This window comes from Cibotium barometz, chromosome 9 (assembly GCF_041138505.1).
Source record: "Cibotium barometz isolate CiBa-2024 chromosome 9, ASM4113850v1, whole genome shotgun sequence".
In the NCBI taxonomy this organism is placed as follows: domain Eukaryota; kingdom Viridiplantae; phylum Streptophyta; class Polypodiopsida; order Cyatheales; family Cibotiaceae; genus Cibotium; species Cibotium barometz.
In genome coordinates, this window is record NC_141054.1 from 31,445,546 (window position 1) to 31,466,051 (window position 20,506).

Consider the following 20,506-nt stretch of genomic DNA (forward strand, 5'->3'; position numbering starts at 1 on the left):
CCCCCCCCCCCCCCCCCCCCCCAATACACATTGTATGAGATAGCCTTCTCCTCCTAGAGCAGCCAGCCACACAGGAGAAGTGCATCCTCCCCTTTGTTCATCTTGATTGGTGTTTCCCCTTTGGATATGGATTTGTACTTAGCCATTTTGGTTGTTCTCTTGGTAACTAAGAGATGGATCTTTTTCCCGGGAAAAAAAAGTAACAAGAAGCATGACGCTTTTCCCTCTACTTTTTTCTTATGGATATGGAGTTCTTTGCAAAACTCCCACACATCCAACCACACCGACCTTCTCCCCGGTTATTCCCCGCTTTCCATCCAAGCGTCCCACCCATACCACCCAGACCTTGGAAAGCAAAAGAACAATGCGAAAACTGCCCCTTTCGGCTTTCTCTAAGCCTAATCCAAGTAGGTCCAGCTCTGATACCAATGTAAAGCCCCCATGCTAGTAGACCCTGCAATTAAAATTAACAAATAGAAAAAAAACACACAAAGACTCGAGCACATACCACCAGAACATACCCATCAGATGTACGCACGGAGTAGTCTCAAGGCCTTGAGTCGAGGTCTGAGGAGCTCTCTCTCAAATTGACTCATAAATTAGGCCTCATATAAACTAGGAGCCAAATATAGCACATGTCTCATAATAGCTACTTACCCCCACTTAAGATGCCTTGCCATAGGCTATGGTTAACCTAACCTGAAGGTCTTAACCCTGGTTAGCCTTGGGGCGTAACACCCCCCCCCTCCCCCCCCAAACCACCCACTTGTATGAGGTAGTTCTCTCCAAGAGCGGCCAGCCATGGAAGGGACTAACCTCCCAAGTGTTTTCCCTCTTTTAGAGGCTTTGAGCATGTACTTCAGCTGTTGGCTGGTTTTTCATATAACTAATAGAAGTTTTTCTTGGAAAAAAAAAACATGTTAGCATGCACGTAGACTCAACCTTGTGTCTCAACACCCCATCACCTTACCATGAAATACCACATTTAGGACAGATGCCCACTGCCCTAGCCTTACAAGTAGTTACTCAAAACCCACTCACCCACCCGCATACACATAAGAATTACATGTTGAGATTTAAAGTGAACCATCTTCAACCTTTGCCACCGTATGATTTCTATCCCTGCATTCAACCTTTGTTTAAAAATTTCGCCTGTATCTCAAGATAAGCCTTCATTGAAGAGCCAATCAGAAAATGACCTGTCAGATTATGTCAACAAGTGCCAACATTGAACTGGTCTCTACATACAAAATCATCCAGCAACACAACCTGGGCATTACCTAATGTCTACTGCAAAGTGGGGCTTTCCAAGCTACTAAAATCTAATACAAACGGGAGATTTTTGTACCTAATCTAGGTTAATAGCAGCAGTATCAAGGTCCACACAGTATTGCGGAAGCCCGACCACTTCATCGCCTGCAAGATAATGTGCCGGGATCTGGTGAGAAAACCTTCTGAGCTCGGCTTTAGGTATATACCGGAAACTCCCAGTCCCCTTCCTGCAAAAAATTGACCTATATCCTGTTACTCTAAAGAGGGGGGCAACTTGTACCCCGAGCTCCTCGCTGTAATGTGAAATCACCTCTACTGGCTCACAATCACATGTAGCGCCCTTCCGAGGTTTCCACATCTTATACAATGCCCATACATCACCTTTTCGCGGATAGATCTGTAATACGCTTGGTGGCTGTCCAGTTTCATAAGGCATCAAGTGAGAAAAGATGTTGACTGTCTCTCGGCTCTCTTCTTTGCCAAGTCTGTACTCACCACATGTGTAGGCAAAGCCCGCCTTGACCCACGCCCGCACATCCTTTGAGACTGACTTGGCAGGGTATAGCCAGTTCATGCGCACATGGAATGGATGCACAGAGACCACTTCCGCAATGTGGGCATAGAAACGGGGCATCCCATCATCATCATCGTAGATCGCCCAGATTTGACCAGGTGCAAAGCTTTCTTCTTGCCTCTCTTTGTCAAAGTTATACACATCACTATCCGGCACTTGACAATCCACACTGTCTTGGTCTTCTTCCCCGATTTCTGAGCCCCCAGCCATGCAGTTTTCAGAAGCTGCAGCATGATCATGCACAGTGGTGGCAGCTAGCGTGAAAGTCACAGCCAGCTTCAGCTGAATGACCTTGCCAGCACTAGCACCTGAATATCTGCCCACTTCCGTCTCCTTGTCTTGTGCAGCATTTGCTTCATCTCGTTTGATCTCCACAACTTGGAACTTGTCCTTATTGAATTCTTTAAATATATGAAGCTTCAGCTTTTCAAAGAGTTGATTCTTCATGCCCTCGGTTGTGTCCATGCCAACCTCAACATCATCATACTGGTGGTGGCTGCAATTGCCATTGTCATTTTTAACCCCAGCATCACACATGTAGCCATTTTCTTTCACACCATAACTCATGAAATAATCGTCACCCTCTGGGACAGGAAACTCACTGCTGTGCTCGGAGTCAGGCTCAGGTTCTAAATGTGCAGCAGCATTCCTTTTACTCTGTTTTGACCTTCCTATGGATGTTTCTGGTGCAGACCTTTTCTGCTTTGTTGCTCGGGTTTTAGTGGACTTCAGCCTGCTGTTCCTCTTCCTTTTCTTTCCCCGGTCCTCCAATGATGAAGACAAATCATACCCAACAGAGGCCTTGTTTTCCTTCTTGGTTTGCAACTCATCAAAATCTCTCAGTTTCTCCTCCTCTTCCTCATCAGCCTCATCATGTAAACCTCTCTTTGTTTCCTTTGGCTGCGTTGTTGATGTGCCGTCAGCCTTGTCATTCGCTGGCTGCTTTCCACCATGAGTTGACGTGCTGGGGGCAGCTTTTTTCTCATCGCAGTGCTGCTTTTTAACATCAACGCTCTCATCCTGACATCTGCTTTGGGAAGGTTCTTCATTGTGGGGGATCTTCACAGCTATAAAAGGCCGCAAGCAGTGCAGGCACTGAACATACTGGTGCTCTAGACTCTTGGCATGCTCAGACAGGGTCTTGCACTCTGGGCAGATGGTCCAGAAGGAAGTGGCCCTTGAGGGAGGCTGACTGATACCATCTTTGGCAAAGGGCTTGGCTGAATCCTTCTCTCTTTCAAAGATTTCCCAGGCATCTTTAACAAATTTAAAAGCAGATGCTGCACCAGCATACTTGTTTTTGTCCGGATGCAGCAGCAGCAGCAGCTTCCTGTATTGTTTCCGGACGGTCTCTTCATCCGCACATCGATCCACTTGCAGAATTTGGTGCCAATTGGCTGCAGGGTGACCAGTCACCTCATGGGCACTGCTATGAACATCCACTACTGCCAGCAATTGGGGTAAACCACCCAAATCTGGGAAAAGACGCTGTGCTTTGAGGATGAATTTCTTTGCCCCGAGATAGTCTCCTGATACTATCTTGCTTTCGGCTACCTGCTGCGCTTTTATGGCATCTTCTTTGTTGCAGTCCATGATGAGAATGTCAAGAAAACCCTTTAAGGGGACAGCACATCATATGAACATATATCAGCTGAGCTTTACCTTGTTTTGTTTTGTTCATATGCTCCTCTCTTCTATAATGCCTTTTTGCCTGTAATTTGAAGGAAAGAAAAGGATAAATTAGTTAAGTAAAACCTTGCTGCAGTAGAAATCAATCATAGACTATACATAATTTTAATAAATTGCATGATCACAAAATATAAATAATTTTGATGTATTGCATGGTCATACTTCTCTTGAGACACACACTCATACATTCTGAAAGATTAAAACATTTTTTTTCTTGAGAGCGTAAATTCATGCGCAAGATGAAAAAAAAAAAAAAAGAGAGTTTAAAAATGTACTATGATTTATATATTCTGCACAGTTAGAGCATAAAAAGATTTTTAATAGAAAGAGTGGAAATTTTATGAATTGCATGGTCAGCAATGAGTAAGATAGTACATTAATTTCGCATAATCACCACACACACACACACACACACACACACACACTTTATAATTTAAAAAAAAAATCACCACACACACACACGCCCTGGGCATGCAAATGTACTAATGCTAGCACAACTTGCATGATTAAAACAGAAAATGGAAGAAAATCAGTGTGTGTTTTTACATGCAAAAAACCCAATTTCTCCCAGGATTAAGAATGGTTAACGCAAGCTTAAAAAGCAAAAAATCAACTGGTACATCTGAAACAAACCCAAAAGCAGGAGGAGGGGGTGGGGGGAATTTTTCCAATAAAAAACTACTGCTTTCTGCTATGCAATCTAGGTTACCTGCTCCCCTAAGCTCTTTTTGCTTTTTGCTTTTTGCTCTCATTAGAACCTAAGATTGTCAAATGTGTGACCAAAGTGGCACGTTGCGCTCATGCGTAATCAACCTCCCATGAGCTATCATTTAAATGCGTATTAATATAAAAAAATACTCCTTTAAATCTACTAAATACATACTCTTTTAAGTAGGCCTGGTATGGAATTTTATTTTTAAAAAATTGGGTCGTAGGGCTCTTAACACGAGTTTAGTACCTTCATAGGACATAAAAATGTCATTTTTTAAAAGGGTAACTAGGGGTCAGAAGTAGTGAACAACCATTTGGGGGTTAACTTCCCATGGCTAAGGAAGTATGAAAAAGGTCAAGGTAGCAAAATTTTAAGCCATTTTATATACAAATGGGTATGATTGTAGACCTTTTATCCTTAGAATTATACGTCTTGTAAGAAAATTAAAAATATATTGTGGCACATGTTAATTTCTTATGACTCATTACTAGTGTACATATCATTTTACATCACACATTTTTATCAAGATCAAATCACACTTCTTTATCATTTCAAGCTCGGCTTTTAGCCTAACAAGTGGATTTCCTTGCTTATTGACCAAGTTATGCAACCATTTACTTTTTTAGAATACGATCAAGGAAGGCCAACTAGCCATGCAAGGGTATGTGGATTGCCTAAGAGAAGCATTCTCATTCATTTAAAGATTGTATTCAACCATAATTCCTGAGTATATTCGGGAATTTGGGAGTCTTTTTGGGTCTTTTAGGTCTAGAGAGAGGAATGATCTCACTAATAGTAACTTGGCAACTTTATTTGTTTAGTCTCTTGTCTTATAAGAAATGAACTACGGGAAGTTAGATAGCTAAATCTGTTTCTCTTATTAGTGGCGAAGCAAGATATGATGTTTGGAAACTTCTCATTTAAAAATGTATTTAAAGTTAAAAAATTTCAAAAGTCTAGAGATTTATTGATGTTTAGGGTAGGGGTATCCAATGAAGTCTTCCCAGTGGTGGCCAGTGCTAAGAGAGGTTAATTAAAGTGCATGAAGGACTTAGAGAAGGTGGCTGAGATGTAGGCTCTACTTCCTGTAGAAGCATGTTTAGTAGAGAGTCATAGGGTAGTTGTGTAATAAAAAATGTTGATTGTAAATTGGGCTTTACGTACCCACCGTACCCAGCTTCCTCAAAGGGTAGTTGTGTTATCAACAATTTTGATTGTACATTGGGCTTTACTTACCCAACTTTCTCGAAGGGGTAGTTGTGTTGTCTCAGCAATGTTGATTGTACATTGGGCCTTACATACCAGCTTCCTCGAAGGGTAGTTGTGTTATCACCAATGTTGATTGTGCTTTGGGCTTTACTTACCCAACTTCCTCAAAGGATGATTTTTTATTATATGTGTAAATGCTACATAAAACATGCATTATTACATGTGTGCAGCTTATGTAAAACACCCTAAGCTTTTAATTTTATGGTTCTTCTCAACATGAATATGAGCATTGACTCCCAACTAGCAAGTCTAGCCAAACCTTGATTTGCAGGGTTGCCAAAAGAGAAATTATATGGGTTACAACTTTTATGGTCTGATTCCACAATTTCAGTGCCATGGGTTTTGGTGGAATTATTCTTAGTAGTCACACAAGGATGACATCTCTATACTTGTATCATTGGCATGGTTGGTGAGATTATCGTTAATATACTGCCAATGGTTTACAGGCTGTGCTTCAGTTTACTAGAGTTATGATAGTTATAGCGCCAGCTCCTGTAGTTGGGTTCACACTATAGACCTTGTATGTTTTAGTAGTAGAGGAATTCCCCTTATAATATGTACTTTCACATGGTTTGCAAGTTGTACTTTGGTTTACTAAAGTTATGGCATAGTTATAGCGCCATCTCTTATAGTCAGTTTTAGAATATAAAGCTTGTATGTTTTAGTAGTAGTATACTTTCCCTTATAATGTTTACTCTTATCTTTATGTACTTTCCCTTATAATATGTACTCTTATCTTTATGTTATGGTTGCAAAGAAGTGAAGAAGATAGCAAAATTCAACTCAGTATTCGAGTGGACCTTGTATGTTTTTGTAGTAGAGTACAATCCCTTATAGCATGTACTCTTATCTTTATGTTATGAGTGTAGTTAAATGAAGAAGACATTGAAAAATTCAGCCATCCATCTCTCTCTTATAATAGAGTACTTTCCCTTATAGTATGTACTCTTATCTTTATGTTATGGTTATAGATAAATAAAGAAGACATTCTCTCTCTCTCTATCTCTATCTCTCTCTCTCTCTCTCTCTCTCTCTTGTGTGCTTGTCTACTCTTATGTGTGTGTGTGTGTGTGTGTGTATGTGTGAAGAAGATTCCTTGCAAGGATCTCAAGCTCAGCCTCTCCCCCACATTCTTCTCATGACCTTGTATGTTTCAGTAATAGAGTACTTTCCCTTATAGTAGTTTCACCCTCTTCTCATAAACTTATATGTTTTAGTAGTAGAGTACTTTTCCATTTAGTATGTACTCTTATATTTATGTTACGGCTGTAGAATAAGTGAGAAGACAAAGGAAAATTCAGCCAACCAACTCCCTCTTGTGCGCTTGTCTACTTTTGTGTGCGTGTATGTGTGAAGAAGATTACTTACAAGGGCCTCAAGCTCACCCTCTCCCCTACATTCTTCTCATGTTATCAGAGCGCTAATTCACATAATGATCTCAAGAGGCAAGCAAAGGAAGCAATACATGAGCAAAGCAAATCTCTACAAGGAAATGCTAAGACAAGGATAGTAGCAGGGGCACATCAAGAGGGGCACTATCTTTAGTAAAGGAAAAGCACACTATGTATTGTGACATCGTCTCAAATGCTCCTCTCATGATTCTCGAGCAATCCAGAGTCATTTTTGTGAGGGAGTTATTCACAAATCTCAAGGTATAACATTTTGCCTCAACTTGCCTCACAATAGACTAGAGGACTCTTCTGGTCCACTAACTATCTGTGATTTGCTACTCTGCATTTGTGGCACCTATCTAGTTTTTTGCTTCAGCCTCTATAGAATCCTTCAATGGTGTATACCAACTACTCATCATCACATCAAACACAACATCCCTGTTTATTTGCATCTCATGATAGTGGGGTTATAGCATCTATAACCTGGTTACTCATTTATACTTTTTCCTTTATACTTATAAAAAGCTTTCTCTCTCTCCTAGACCCCTTTGAGCTAGCCAATTATCTCTCACTTTGCACCCTTGAGGCACCCTTGTGTTCTTTTCATTCAACATTGTGTGTGTGTGTGAGAGAGAGAGTTCAATTCCATTGTGAGCTACAGTGGTATCAGAGTTCAGCTTCATTAGGAAAATAGAGTATGTTATCTTTATTAATCGAGGAGTATCGTATCACAAGAAGTTGAGCCTCAAGGAGCCGCTTATTAGTCCTCCTTGGAGGAATAAATACTACTGAATCTAGATATAGAATGAATAGAACCTTAGAGGAATCTCCTTACAATTCTTAACAAAGCCTTCTTGCAGTCTCTCATAACGGATTGGTACTAAAGTAGCTAATTGTTGAGACAATGTTAAAAGTCATAGGAAGAGCTGATGGAGCCTATTGAGCTGATGCTCACTGTGGATGCTGTCGGCCCGTAGAGCTAAGTTGAGCCAGGCTACTACAAGAGCTTGAAGAGAGGACGGTTATCATTGTTGGAAGAAGCTGCCTCCTTCAGTGTTGTTGGAAGTCGTGAACCACCAACAAGAACACAGAGCTCCAATGGAAACTTGAAAAACACCAAAGCTCTAGTAATAAGAAGAAACTTCAATGGTGAAGATTGTAAGTTTGTTGTAAGTGCATAAGATATTTACAAGAAATATTTGATAAGTTGCTATAGGTAAAGATGTCTGTCACCTTGTCACAAATTGTGAGCAAGAAGCTAGACATAAATAATTTCAAGGCTTGGAAATTTAGGATATCCAATTTCCTTATGAGAAAAGGGTATCGGGAGTTCATCATAGGTGATGAAAAGGAGCTAAAGAAAATACAACCCCATAGTAGTAGGTGCAGGCATATAAAGCGTGGCATGAAAAACCCAGAAAGGTGTTAGTTATCTATTAGTGTGGTAGTCTCCACGATTATGCATATACAAGATGCACAAATGCCTAAGGAGGCTTGGGACACCTTGGTGAAGAGTATAATATAAGCATAGCTCGAAAGATTCAACTAAATAAGGAGCTACATAATGTGATCAAAGAGAAGTTGAGTATAAATAATTATTTGGTGAAGGTTAAAGGGCTTGCACATGCACTTGCTTCTATTGAATCACTAGTAGAGATGATGACAATATGGTATGGTCTTGTAAGGAATATAATCAGTTTCAAACCTCCATTGGAGTCTGAAAGAACTTTCTAGATTTTTAGGAACTGATTGCTCTCCTCATCTGTGATGAGGAGATAAATCTTGGGGGAGGTTCATCCTTTAAAAATTTAGATGAGGAAGCCTTTTGCTCATATATAGATAGAGATAGAGGTAGATTATCATCTAGAGCACATGGTGATGGTCGATTTGGAAATCAAAACTAGAGGCAACGACAACAACAAGAAAAATAATCTCATATAAGTGCAAGAGGCCACTCTATAGGCAGGGGGGAGCCATAGAGGTCGAGATGGTTAGCAACAAAATCAAAACGCAAATAGCATGGAGTGTTGTTACTACCAAGACACATTACAAAGGACTGCTACAAAAAGAAAAAATGATATCAAAAGTGGAGAGTTCCAGACTTCGAGTAAGGCAAATATTTGATACATTGTATCAAATATTTGATATCAAAAGTGGAGAGTTCCAGACTTCGAGCAAGGCAAATATTTGATACATTGTATCCCTGACCCAGTTAGCCTGTAACTTGGCTTTGTGAAGTTGTTGACACTCTTCAAATAAGGCTCTAGTTTCTTCGAGCTTCCTTATCTCCTCTTCAGCATTTGGGTACTCACCGACTCCTTTAGGAGTTGATGGTCTTTCCCCCTGCATCCCTTGGTCAAGCTCATTTGGTTTGACTGCTTGATCCCTATCTTCTCTTGATTGAGTGGATCCGGTGTGTTGATCGTATCTTCTTCAGATCCATCTTGAATTGTGACCTTGGTGTCACCCTTACCCACTTTTTTCACCCTCCTTCTTCTGCCAGTTCTGGAAGTGGTTGCATTTGCTGGGTTCTTCCCTTTGTCCCCCAATTGGGCTTGGGCTCGTGTGTCAGGACATTGAGTGGCGTGATGTTTCTAGGTTGCAGACTAATGGTCCAGATGGTGGATTGGTTAGAAGTGGAAGTTGAACCACTTGCGCGGTATGGACAATCTTTGATCAAATGATCAATACCACATTTAGTACAAGTAACTACTAGCATGTCATTGGGGGGTGCAGTCAATTGTTGAGGTTGGTGCGTATGAACCACATTTTTGTTTAGACTTTTAGGGATTCAATGCGGTCCACCGCAACCAAAACATTATAGCAGTCCTCTCCTCATGTTTGAGTTTATGTCCTTACCCTTCCATTGTACCGTGGTTTGAAACACATGTACTAGCATGTTATTCTGTAAGACATGGAATTCTGGTGCAATCTTTGTAGCTTCCTCATAGGACTCACCACTGATTTCTACTTCACGCACCATTTCCATATCTTCTGATGGCTCTTCAATCAATACTTGATTGATTTTAGCCTGTGGTGGTAGAACAGGTGGCGACAGAGGTGAAGTGTCATGTACCCCCGAAACATCCCCCTAGGTAAATAGTAAGAGTTTGGTTGTCCTACAGCTACTACAATAATTTGAATAGGTGGTGATGGTAAGGCCAATGGAGCTCTAGGTGCCGGCAACTGTGCTACTGTTTGGAACCTTGGATATCTACACATGGAGGTGCCATGATTCCCTAATTTCACACAGTGTGCACAATAGAGTAATGGCCTTTCTCTTAACTGTGGGCATTTGGTGGTAGTGTGATTCAATCTACACATAGAGCACCACACCAATTCTCTACGAGGGTAAAGATGTTTATGCCCATGCCCAGATGTTTCTCTTCCATCCTTACCTTCAATTTTTCCAGTATTACATTACTACCCACAGTCATGTTCCCGACTTGCTTGCTATGAGTTTCAATCTCTTGGTGACTCGAAACTCACGAAGTCGTTGCTACCAAAGATATTTTGACATCTTCTGGTTGCGACAATTCCAGCATATTGTCTTCATATTCACTTGCTAGTTTACAACATGCATCCAAAGCAGCCAGTCAGATAATCGTGCATCTTGTGGTCTCAGACTCCTTTCTGGAAGCAAGGCAATAATTGATCATTAGTTAGCCTCTCCTATAGTTTGCACCTTGAATTCAATCGCTTGAGCCGAGACACATAGTTTTGCATCGACTCCATTTCCTTTTGTTTGATGTTGTGCAGCTGTGCCACAGGACTCCATCTATCGCCACTTCTGGCAAAGCTTGGCATAAACACATTCTTGAGCCGTGTGAAATTAACCTTATCTTCGGGTTTGAGGGTTCGGAACCATTGATGCGCTTTTCCTTCTAGGGTCAGTGAGAAAGCATGAATCATTGTTACATCACTTACTGGCCTGCAGGTTTCACATGTGGATTCAAAGATCTCGACATGTTGAATAGGATCCCCATCCCTAGAGAATTTTTTAATGAGCTTTGGCTAGATGGGGACGTCTCTCAGTTTAGCCTCTTAGTTCAAGTCCAAGTGACCCTTCTATTTTATTGCAAGATATGCTAGGATCATAGGTTTGAAAATGACATGGAACTTCTTTGCTTTGGCCATGGAAAAGGTGAGCACGATGGGCTGGGGGGCGGCGATTGTGAAGGGAGTTTTAACACATGAGTAGCTGAGGCCTTTTTTATAACACCAAGGTGGGTCTAGACATGCCAAGTGGTGGGTTAGTCTCATTTTACTCAACTCTCACTTTTACATATATATAAACTCCAGTTATCTAGTTCCAATTTTAGTAGTTAGTTGTTGACTTAATTTCTTTTTAATTCCCACCCGGTCCTTTCTCTCTCTTTAATGTCGACTTAGTCTCTTTTCAACTTCCACCATTTATTTCTCTCCCTTTAACATCTAATTTATATACTATTTAATATATTTAACCCACTTAACCTTTACACCATAGTTCACTATGGTATCTCCCTTACTTTTTAAATAGAGGGGTGCATGTGCACATCTATACATTGATCTAATTATATTTTCCAACGAACCTTGGAGACGGAGGGATTAAGATGCTCTCTATGCCATCATCAATAGCGTGGAAGATAGTGTGCTAACTGTGGTTCAATATATCTCCATAGTTGCAAAATCATGGGCCGTGTTCCAAAGCTAGTACAAGACCATAAATCCCTCAAGGATTCACAATCTTAAAAATTAGTATGAAGGTGAAATGACAGAGATATTTCTCACCAGGATCAAAGATGTCCATGAACGGATAGCTTCAACATGATGTGCTCTCCTCAGATCTCGCTTATCCACTATCTAAGGGTATTGCCGCCTAAGTATGATAGTTTTGTTACATCTTTAAATGTTGATGTTAGGCCTACTCCTCTCACATTTGAGGATTTTATCTCATTACTTCTGGATGAGGAATGAGGATGTGGAGTTGTAATGGTTCACTAACACAAATAAGGGTAAGGATTATAACTCTTCAAGTTAAAAGAAAAAGTTTTTACTGTAACAAGAAGGGGCACAAAGCCAAATAATGCAAGAAAAAACAAGCAGATGCTAAGAATGACACTATAAAGACCAAGGAAGAATCCAGTCATACTATTGTAGAAATAAAGTTATTCATTGCCATTGAACAAGTGTGTGGTGAAACAACTAGTGTTGCATGATATGATGATTCTTGGATCATTGACAGTGGGGCATGACCAGTTTTGTAAGGATTAGTATTCCTCCCTACATTCTATGGGAGGATGAATTTATGGTGGTAGTGGAAAACAATGCAAAGTGGCCAATCAAAGGTTCATGTACTATTTCACTTATATCTAAAGAAGGTGGTTGTATATAAAGTTTTTTGGATTCTAGATTTGAAGAGAAACCTCCTTTATGTCTTGGCCATCACTTTGACAAGAATGGTGCAATCATTCTTTATGGAGATGATAAGGTCATTGCAAAGGAAATTAAGAGGAACAGCTTCTATGAGCTTTTGACATTTACAATTTGGACTGACTTAGGTACCATCAAATTTTGGCATGAGAGATATGGGCATCTCACTATGCAAACTATTTTAGAGATGCAAAAAGGTAAGCTAGTTAATCATTTGCCACCAATTTCTAATAGTTTAAATGTATGCGAAAACTTTCATGATGGGTAAGTAATATCCAAAAACCCTTTCCACACAAGAGGCTAGTTTTAGGGCCAAGGGTCCTCTTCAACTTGTATATGCTGATCTCTGTGGGTGGAAAGATGAGTATAATTGTATTTAGAGGTCCTTCCTATTTTTTCACACTAATAGATAATTACAATAGGAAGATTTGGGTGTATTTAAGAAATAGTTTGAGGTTTTTGGAAAGTTTAAGGAATGGCTTACATTGGTTAAAATTGAGACAAGAATAAAATTAAAGTAGTTTAGAACAGATTGAGGAGGAGAATTCATGTCTAATGAATTCCTGAGTTTCTACAAGGAAAGAGGCATAAAGCAGGGCTCATTATTGGTGTCTCAGAGCACAAGAATCGTGTTATTGTTGAGATGGCAAGGAGTATACTTAATGGTAAGAATCTACCTAAATGCTTTGGGTGGAGGTAGTTAACATGGCTACGTACATTCTTAACTAGAGTGGAATAAATGCCATCAAAAGGATGACCCCATTACAAGCCTCCTTGGGTAAGCTACACACTTTTGGGTGTGAATGTTATATACATGTTGTAGATTCTCATAGAACCAAATCTGCCAAAAGCCAAAAATCTATCTACTTAGGTTACAACATGGAGCCAAAGGGATATCGGCTCTATGACCCTCAGACAAAGAGGATTATAGTGAGCTGTGATGTGGTATTCTAATAACAACCATGTCAAATGAAGGAGGAGCTTCCTCCTTCATCATGTAGCAAGGAAATCACCAAAGTAACACAACCTCCACATGTAGCATGGGCTTCCTTGCATTTTGATGGAGGGCAGCCCGTACCATTTCCTATGGACATGGATCATGAAGATGAAGAACAAGAGCATGGCATTTCCTATGGAAATGAAAATGTCCATTTCCATTTCCTATGGACATGGATCATGAAGATGAAGAACAAGAGCATGGCATGTCATAAAAAGGTATTAGCTAGCCCTAAGGTATCCATTCAAACTTAGATAGCCATGGGGAAAAACTTGGTAGGACAAAAGTGTCTATGGCATTAGTACATGGCCTCATTGTACTGCTGCTATAACTATTTAACAATCAAAAGGTTTAATGTGAAAGGGACCTTTTTACATTAAATAGAACTTTTTTAAAAAATAAAACTTTTTACATTAAATAGAACTTTTTTAAAAATCTCTACATATAATCTTAACTAGTAAATAAATTTAATAAATTTTGGATTCAAAAGTCAAAAACTAGAGAAATTTAAAAGCATTTCGTTACTATACTTTACAAACATGAGACACGTATTTTATTTCAAAGAAATGTGGTATTTTGAATAACCGTGTTGATTTTCTTCAAAAATATGAGAAAGAATGCTCAGCTTGTACATGCCTAGAAGAAAAAGTCCCCTCTAGCCTCTAAAATCACCTTGGAGTGACACATAAACTCCAAGTGTGTAAGGTACTATTACAATACTTTGTACCCTTGTCCCCTCATAAATTCATCTCTTTAAGGAAAAACAATGTACTTAGGAGCTGAGGGTAATCGGAGCTACATTATAACGAGCAGCATGTGTGGTAGCTTTTCTTAGAGCTAACATTTCTCATGGAGCCCTTTCTTGCTACCCATCCAAGCATAGAGACATTTCTCGTGTCTTCGAGGAGGGGATCAAGGAAGGAGCTGTGGATAGGGAGAGAAAGTGGGACTATGAAGCTACCCCCAAGTCACGCTCCCTACATTGTGTTCATGTGACATTCACACCACACATGACAACTTTGCACTAGCATCGAGATGACTACCATGCTATTATAATACATGTATGCAAGGGTTGTGGAGAAGATGAATCAATAAAACACAGGACATCCTATCAAAGTGGACCAAACTTTTGAAAAATGGGGCTTATATTTCATTGGTCCCATTAGTCCCGTTGCTCGTGGCACACAAGCATGCTTCATCGTTGTTGCCATGGATTATGTTACCAAATGGATTGAAGCAAGAGCCCCAAGAAAATTCGATGCCATGGCAACTACAAAGCTTTTATATAAGAACATCATTACATGCTTTAGATGTCCATTTGAGCTAGTGAGTGGTCAAGGTAAACATTTCATCAACGACATTATCAAACATCTCGCTAGCACATTCATGATTGCACACCACAATTCAATGCTATATTATCCATAGGCAAATGGCCAAGTGGAGAGCACCAACAAGGTTATTACTTCTATAATAACAAAGACTATTCATGATTGCACACCACAATTCAATGCTATATTATCCATAGGCAAATGGCCAAGTGGAGAGCACCAACAAGGTTATTACTTCTATAATAACAAAGACTATTCATGATTGCACACCACAATTCAATGCTATATTATCCATAGGCAAATGGCCAAGTGGAGAGCACCAACAAGGTTATTACTTCTATAATAACAAAGACTATTGAGGCTCAATGCACTAACTAGGAGTCTAAGCTCACAGTAGCTTTATGAGCCTATTGCACATCATATAAAGTTGTTGGTTGTGATTGGCTGCACACCCTTTAGGATGGTGCGTTAGTCATTCCTTGGGAGCTCATGATTCCAAGATTAAGAGTGGCTCTATAACTGATAATATTGAGGGTAATGAATTAGCTGAATGATTGTTTGTTCTAGAACAACTTGAGAAAGAAAGAAAACTTGCTGTGTACAAGACATGCCAATTGAGAAAGACCACCAGAAGAGGTGGTTTGACCAAAGCATTAAAGACAAGGAGATCAAGGAAGGAGATCTTGTACTTATGTATGGGGTCCATAGTGAGAAGAAAAAGCTCAAGTACACCGGGAAAGGGCCATTTAGGGTTTATAAAGTTACACCATAAGGTACTATACGTGTTGAGACCCTTGATGGAGTTGAAACCATGGGTTTCCTTAATGGTAGTAAATTCAAGAAGTACTATGACCCACTCACTGAAGGAACCTTGCGTGCTTCCCATGACACAAGCTTCTGCCAATAAATGCACTGCATTAAAGAAAACACAAGCCTAGGAGGAGGTACGAGCAAGACTGACCAAATGATGACACAATGTCAAGAAGCAAACCTTGGACCTACTTGTAGAAGCGTATATTGGAGAAGTTTCAGACAATGACAAGGAAGAGTACATTCCACCTCTTAGGACACCCATTGGCATGCCTAGCCCCTATGATAAAGCTTTCTACAATGCCATGCTTGACACTGGTGCTAGTCACAATCTACTCTCCTTTGCTACATGGAATCAATTGGGTTAAACCTCAACTTGAAATGTCTAACACAAGAGTAGATGGCATAGGTACCAAGGATACCAAAGTTCTTGGATTACTTAAAATTGTCATCTATGGTGATAATGGGCACTTGGTTGGCAGATTTTTTGTTATGCCTAAAGGAACATGTTGTTCTTGGATGAGCATGGATGATAACGGTTGAATGCGGTATTGGCTGGGCCATAAAGAGTGTTTCAATGCCAAAAGCCTTTAAAGGCCAAAAGGAGGAAGCCTCGAACTCAACACACTCTGATACTTCATCCTCCACTCTCTAACATCATACTACTTTATCTGTAATTTTTGCTTCCACGTCTACCTCGACAAGAAACCCACCACAAAAAAGGTTACAACCTACCTTCAAGTGGGTCCCAAAAGCCTCTCCACCAGTTCTCAATTGCCAACCCACTATCAAAAACCCTAGGAGGCCCATTGCAACAAAAATCAATCAAAACCACAAGTTACCTCTTGATGGGTTTGAACTCATCTTCTTCAAGATCACGGCTACTACAAGGGTAACACATGGATTTGGATGCCAAAGAAGACACAGATGTCTATAGCCTCATCATCCACAAACACATCTGACGGAATCAACAATCTCTGCCAACACTAATACTAGAGCCAACAAGGGAAAACAAAATAATGAGCCTTCATTGCTAACATTTCAAAAGATTTGCATGCCTTGCCCCTTAAGAAAAGAAAACTTTGACAAAGCCTCCAATTCCATGAGGCCTCTACAAGTTCTTCAACACCCAACCAGACTCCATTTTCAAAAGAACTTCAAGAGATCCCAATACCTGAGGAAATGCCCCTGCTACTCAACAAATTCTTGAATCAACGTCAACACCTCTCCATGTACTTGCAAGTCATATCTGTGCTTATGAAAGCCTCTTACCACCTTTAATCCTTGATTACCCAATAGCATCAATAACCAGTTATACCCCAAAACAAGAACCCCAAGTGGATAAAAGCTAGAGAGGATGGACACAGAAAACTTACATAAGCCTTGATTACCCAATAGCATCAACAACCAGTTATACCTCAAAACAAGAACCCCAAGTGGATAAAAGCTAGAGAGGATGGACACAGAAAACTTACATAAGCCTTCGTGAAGCCCAATGATGACCTGCAATATTAGGAAGAGGGCGTTTCCATGAAGCCTAAATCTTTACCTCTCAAAACATCTCCACTCCCCACCGACAGTTCTTCACATCCATATGTGAAGGGATTTGTACATCTATACATCTTTATAAGAAATGTACACACAAATTAACCCCCACAACCCAAAAAAAAAAGGGAAAAGAAAGCTAAGAGAGGAGCACAATAACAATAGAACAAGAGAATGAACAATATTAATGTATTGACTTTTTCTGTAAGACTGAATGTTGATGTTTCAGATATCAGGCAATGGATCATCCAAGGTTTTTAAGGCCATTAGTGGTTCATACCTCACATTCAAGTGTTGCTAAAGCTATAAAAAGCATCAAATCAGATTCGTCCCTTGATTTGACTGGATCAGTTTGTTAATCCATGTGAGATCCCTCTGCCCCTCCGTGCACTGGACTCCCGGTAGTAGTAGCTGACAGCGGAAGCAGCCCCCTCATGTGCGGGGCAGGGTTTCTCACTCGGGGCCTCGCCCACGAATGTCCGGACATGAGATTAGGCTGGTGGTCACTCTGAAAACCGAAATCACGAAAATTTTCCATGCTCGAAAAGTGGGGACGATTCCACCTTTTTGAATTTTCTTAACGAATTTTTCTAATGAGATCAATTCTAAGCTATCCTTCACCTGAATAAACCAGATAGAAGGAAACTATCACTGATATAATTTGATCATTTGAGTAATTTCAACGCTTTTTTCTAATCAAGATCAGGCGCACAGCCGTTGATCCACTCAATTGAGAATTTTATCAGGGAATTAACTAGCTACTCGAATCCTAGCGTAATCCTAAGATTTTGGCCCATGGGTTAGCCACCACCTTGCCACTAGAATCGGTAGATCCAAGCAAGTACTCACCCACCCATAATTGAAATGCCTTTCTTAACTTTAGCTTTAGAAAACAGATACGCACACACTCCTCTTTAAAACTTTGATATAAAAATAATCCATTGACAAAACAGATATGATCACAAATTTCATAATTCAAAATTTCCATTCAATTCCTTGTTTCACAAAATTGTACCACTTTGGACTCTCCGTTGGGACCAGCTGGTCAGCAACGAGATCCAGTAACATATTACAATAATCACTTCGTCAACATACATATATAAATCTTCCTTGACATACAAATGGGTGTCCTAAGCACTGCGAGCCCGTGCATCGCCTGGTCAGAACCCTCCAGGATCCTCCTTAGTGTCCTGGCACTTCACTCAGGTACCGCCCATCAGTCCTCGCCCATCGTACACCAGAAGCACACCATTTTTCACCATATCCAGGCTAGTCAAGACCTGGGCAAGTTTTTGCCGCATGAGCTGTCCCTCGAACACTCCCCGCCAGCTGTTACCGAACTTCCCTTAGATAAACATATATGCCAAATGCTCCCTCCAGCATTCTGGCATAAGACAGTCCTTTAAGAAAACAGGGTTTCTATGCAAGTTTTCAGTTTTGATTTTGTTTGAATACCATGAATAAATCTTAAATCCGTATCCCAATACTTCTAGATCCAGGTCTGAATTCCAAACAGAATTCCTTGAATTCTGTTAACTTGATTCTTAGATCAAAATCAAAAGTCTTAACTTAGTTTCATAATCGGTGGGGAATTTGAGTGCATTTTTCATGAATTGGGCACATCGTCATTGATTGAAATTTGCGAAGGAATTAGGTTTTGGTCAATAGTCTAAATTAGAGTTTGGGTCTGGAAAGGTTCTTCGTAAACTATCTTTCTCGAAAGGTACTATTTCAATTTCTCTTTTTCTAAATTTCGTTCGACGAATATTTGCTTACAAATTTCTAAAACATGGATATCTTAAGAGGAATAAAATAATCATTTATCTCGATCTCTGACTTCGATAGTTTAATTGAATTTTCTCATTACCATCTTAGTGAATATGAAATGGTAGAATTTCCTCTCACATATTATCTACCTATTCATTTTTCTAATTTTTATGAAAATCAACAGAGGATTAAAGAGAACCCTTATTTAATTATAAATATTCTATATGCATCTAATTATACATAAAATCCAATTTTGATGAAAGTCACACTTTTATCATCAAAAAAATCATTTATGATGAAAATCACTCTTTTAACATGAAAGAATTTCTTTTATGCATATATTTATGCATACAAATCATTTATGATGAAAATCACTCTTTTAATTAAAAAAATATCTTTTATGCATATGTTTATGCATAAGAATCATTTATGATGAAAATCACACTTTTAATATAAAAAAATATCTTCTATGCATAAGAATCATTTATGATGAAAATCACACTTTTAATATAAAAAAATATCTTCTATGCATATGCTTATGCATAAAAATCTTTTATGATGAAAATCACACTTTTAATATAAAAAATATCTTTTATGCATATGTTCATGCATAAAAATCTTTTATGATGAAAATCACACTTTTAATATAAAAAAATATCTTCTATGCATATATTTATGCATAAGAATCATTTATGATGAAAATCACACTTTTAATATAAAAAAATATCTTCTATGCATATGTTTATGCATAAAAATCTTTTATGATGAAAATCACACTTTTAATATAAAAAAATATCTTCTATGCATATGTTTATGCATAAGAATCATTTATGATGAAAATCACACTTTTAATATATAAAAATATCTTCTATGCATATGTTTATGCGTAAAAATCTTTTATGATGAAAATCACACTTTTAATATAAAAAAATATATCTTCTATGCATATGTTTATGCATAAGAATCATTTATGATGAAAATCACACTTTTAATATAAAAAATATCTTCTATGCATATGTTCATGCATAAAAATATTTTATGATGAAAATCACACTTTTAATATAAAAAATATATCTTCTATGCATATGTTTATGCATAAAAATCAATAATGATAAAAGTAACACTTTTATAATAATAAAAACATATTCTTTTATGCATACTTTTATACTTAGAATTCAATAATGATAAAAGTAACACTTTTATAATAAAAATATTCTTTTATGCATGCTGTTATGCATGAAAATCAATATGATGAAAGTAACTCTTTTAAAATAAAAAAATAATCTTTTATGCATTATTTTATGCATAAAAATCAATATGATAAAAGTAACACTTTTAAAATAAAAATAATTTTTTTAATACAAATAATCAAAATGCATCTTCTATGTAGGAAAATGACACTTTTAGAATATAGAAACCATAAGGATTACTCTTTTAGAATGATAAAAGATAATACTTTTTCCAAATTTTTAAAATTTTTTGCCATAACCTCCTTTGTATGGCGGACCATTTTTCAATTTTTAAGTCTCTAAATTTAATTAGAAGTCCACCAAGAGTATTTAAATCATTCTAAAGTAAACATTTTCTACTTATTTAAGAGAAACATTATGAAAAACTTGATTTTATTCATTAATCATTCATCTAGGATAAAGAATGACTGGATTTACTAGAGAAGACAGGGGAATGCCTTTTTGCAATGAGGCATAACATCATCTTTAATTTAGAGAAGACAAAAATCAT

General features: G+C 38.6%; 1 protein-coding gene across 1 annotated transcript; it reads right to left on the reverse strand.

Moving 5' to 3' along the window:
* Positions 1 to 1,175: 1,175 nt before the first annotated feature.
* Positions 1,176 to 4,371, reverse strand: LOC147635462 (uncharacterized). Its single transcript, XM_086802742.1, has 2 exons — positions 4,245 to 4,371; positions 1,176 to 3,557 (listed from the first exon to the last, which is right to left on the reverse strand). Exon 2 carries the CDS (start codon positions 3,437 to 3,439, stop codon positions 1,349 to 1,351), a length of 2,091 nt encoding a protein of 696 aa, XP_086658868.1. The 5' UTR covers positions 3,440 to 3,557; positions 4,245 to 4,371; the 3' UTR covers positions 1,176 to 1,348.
* Between the last annotated feature and the right edge of the window lie 16,135 nt (positions 4,372 to 20,506).

Bases quoted from the DNA above. Each gene is read 5' to 3' on its own strand.
- LOC147635462 (XM_086802742.1), bottom strand. From the start codon at position 3,439: ATGGACTGCAACAAAGAAGATGCCATAAAAGCGCAGCAGGTAGCCGAA.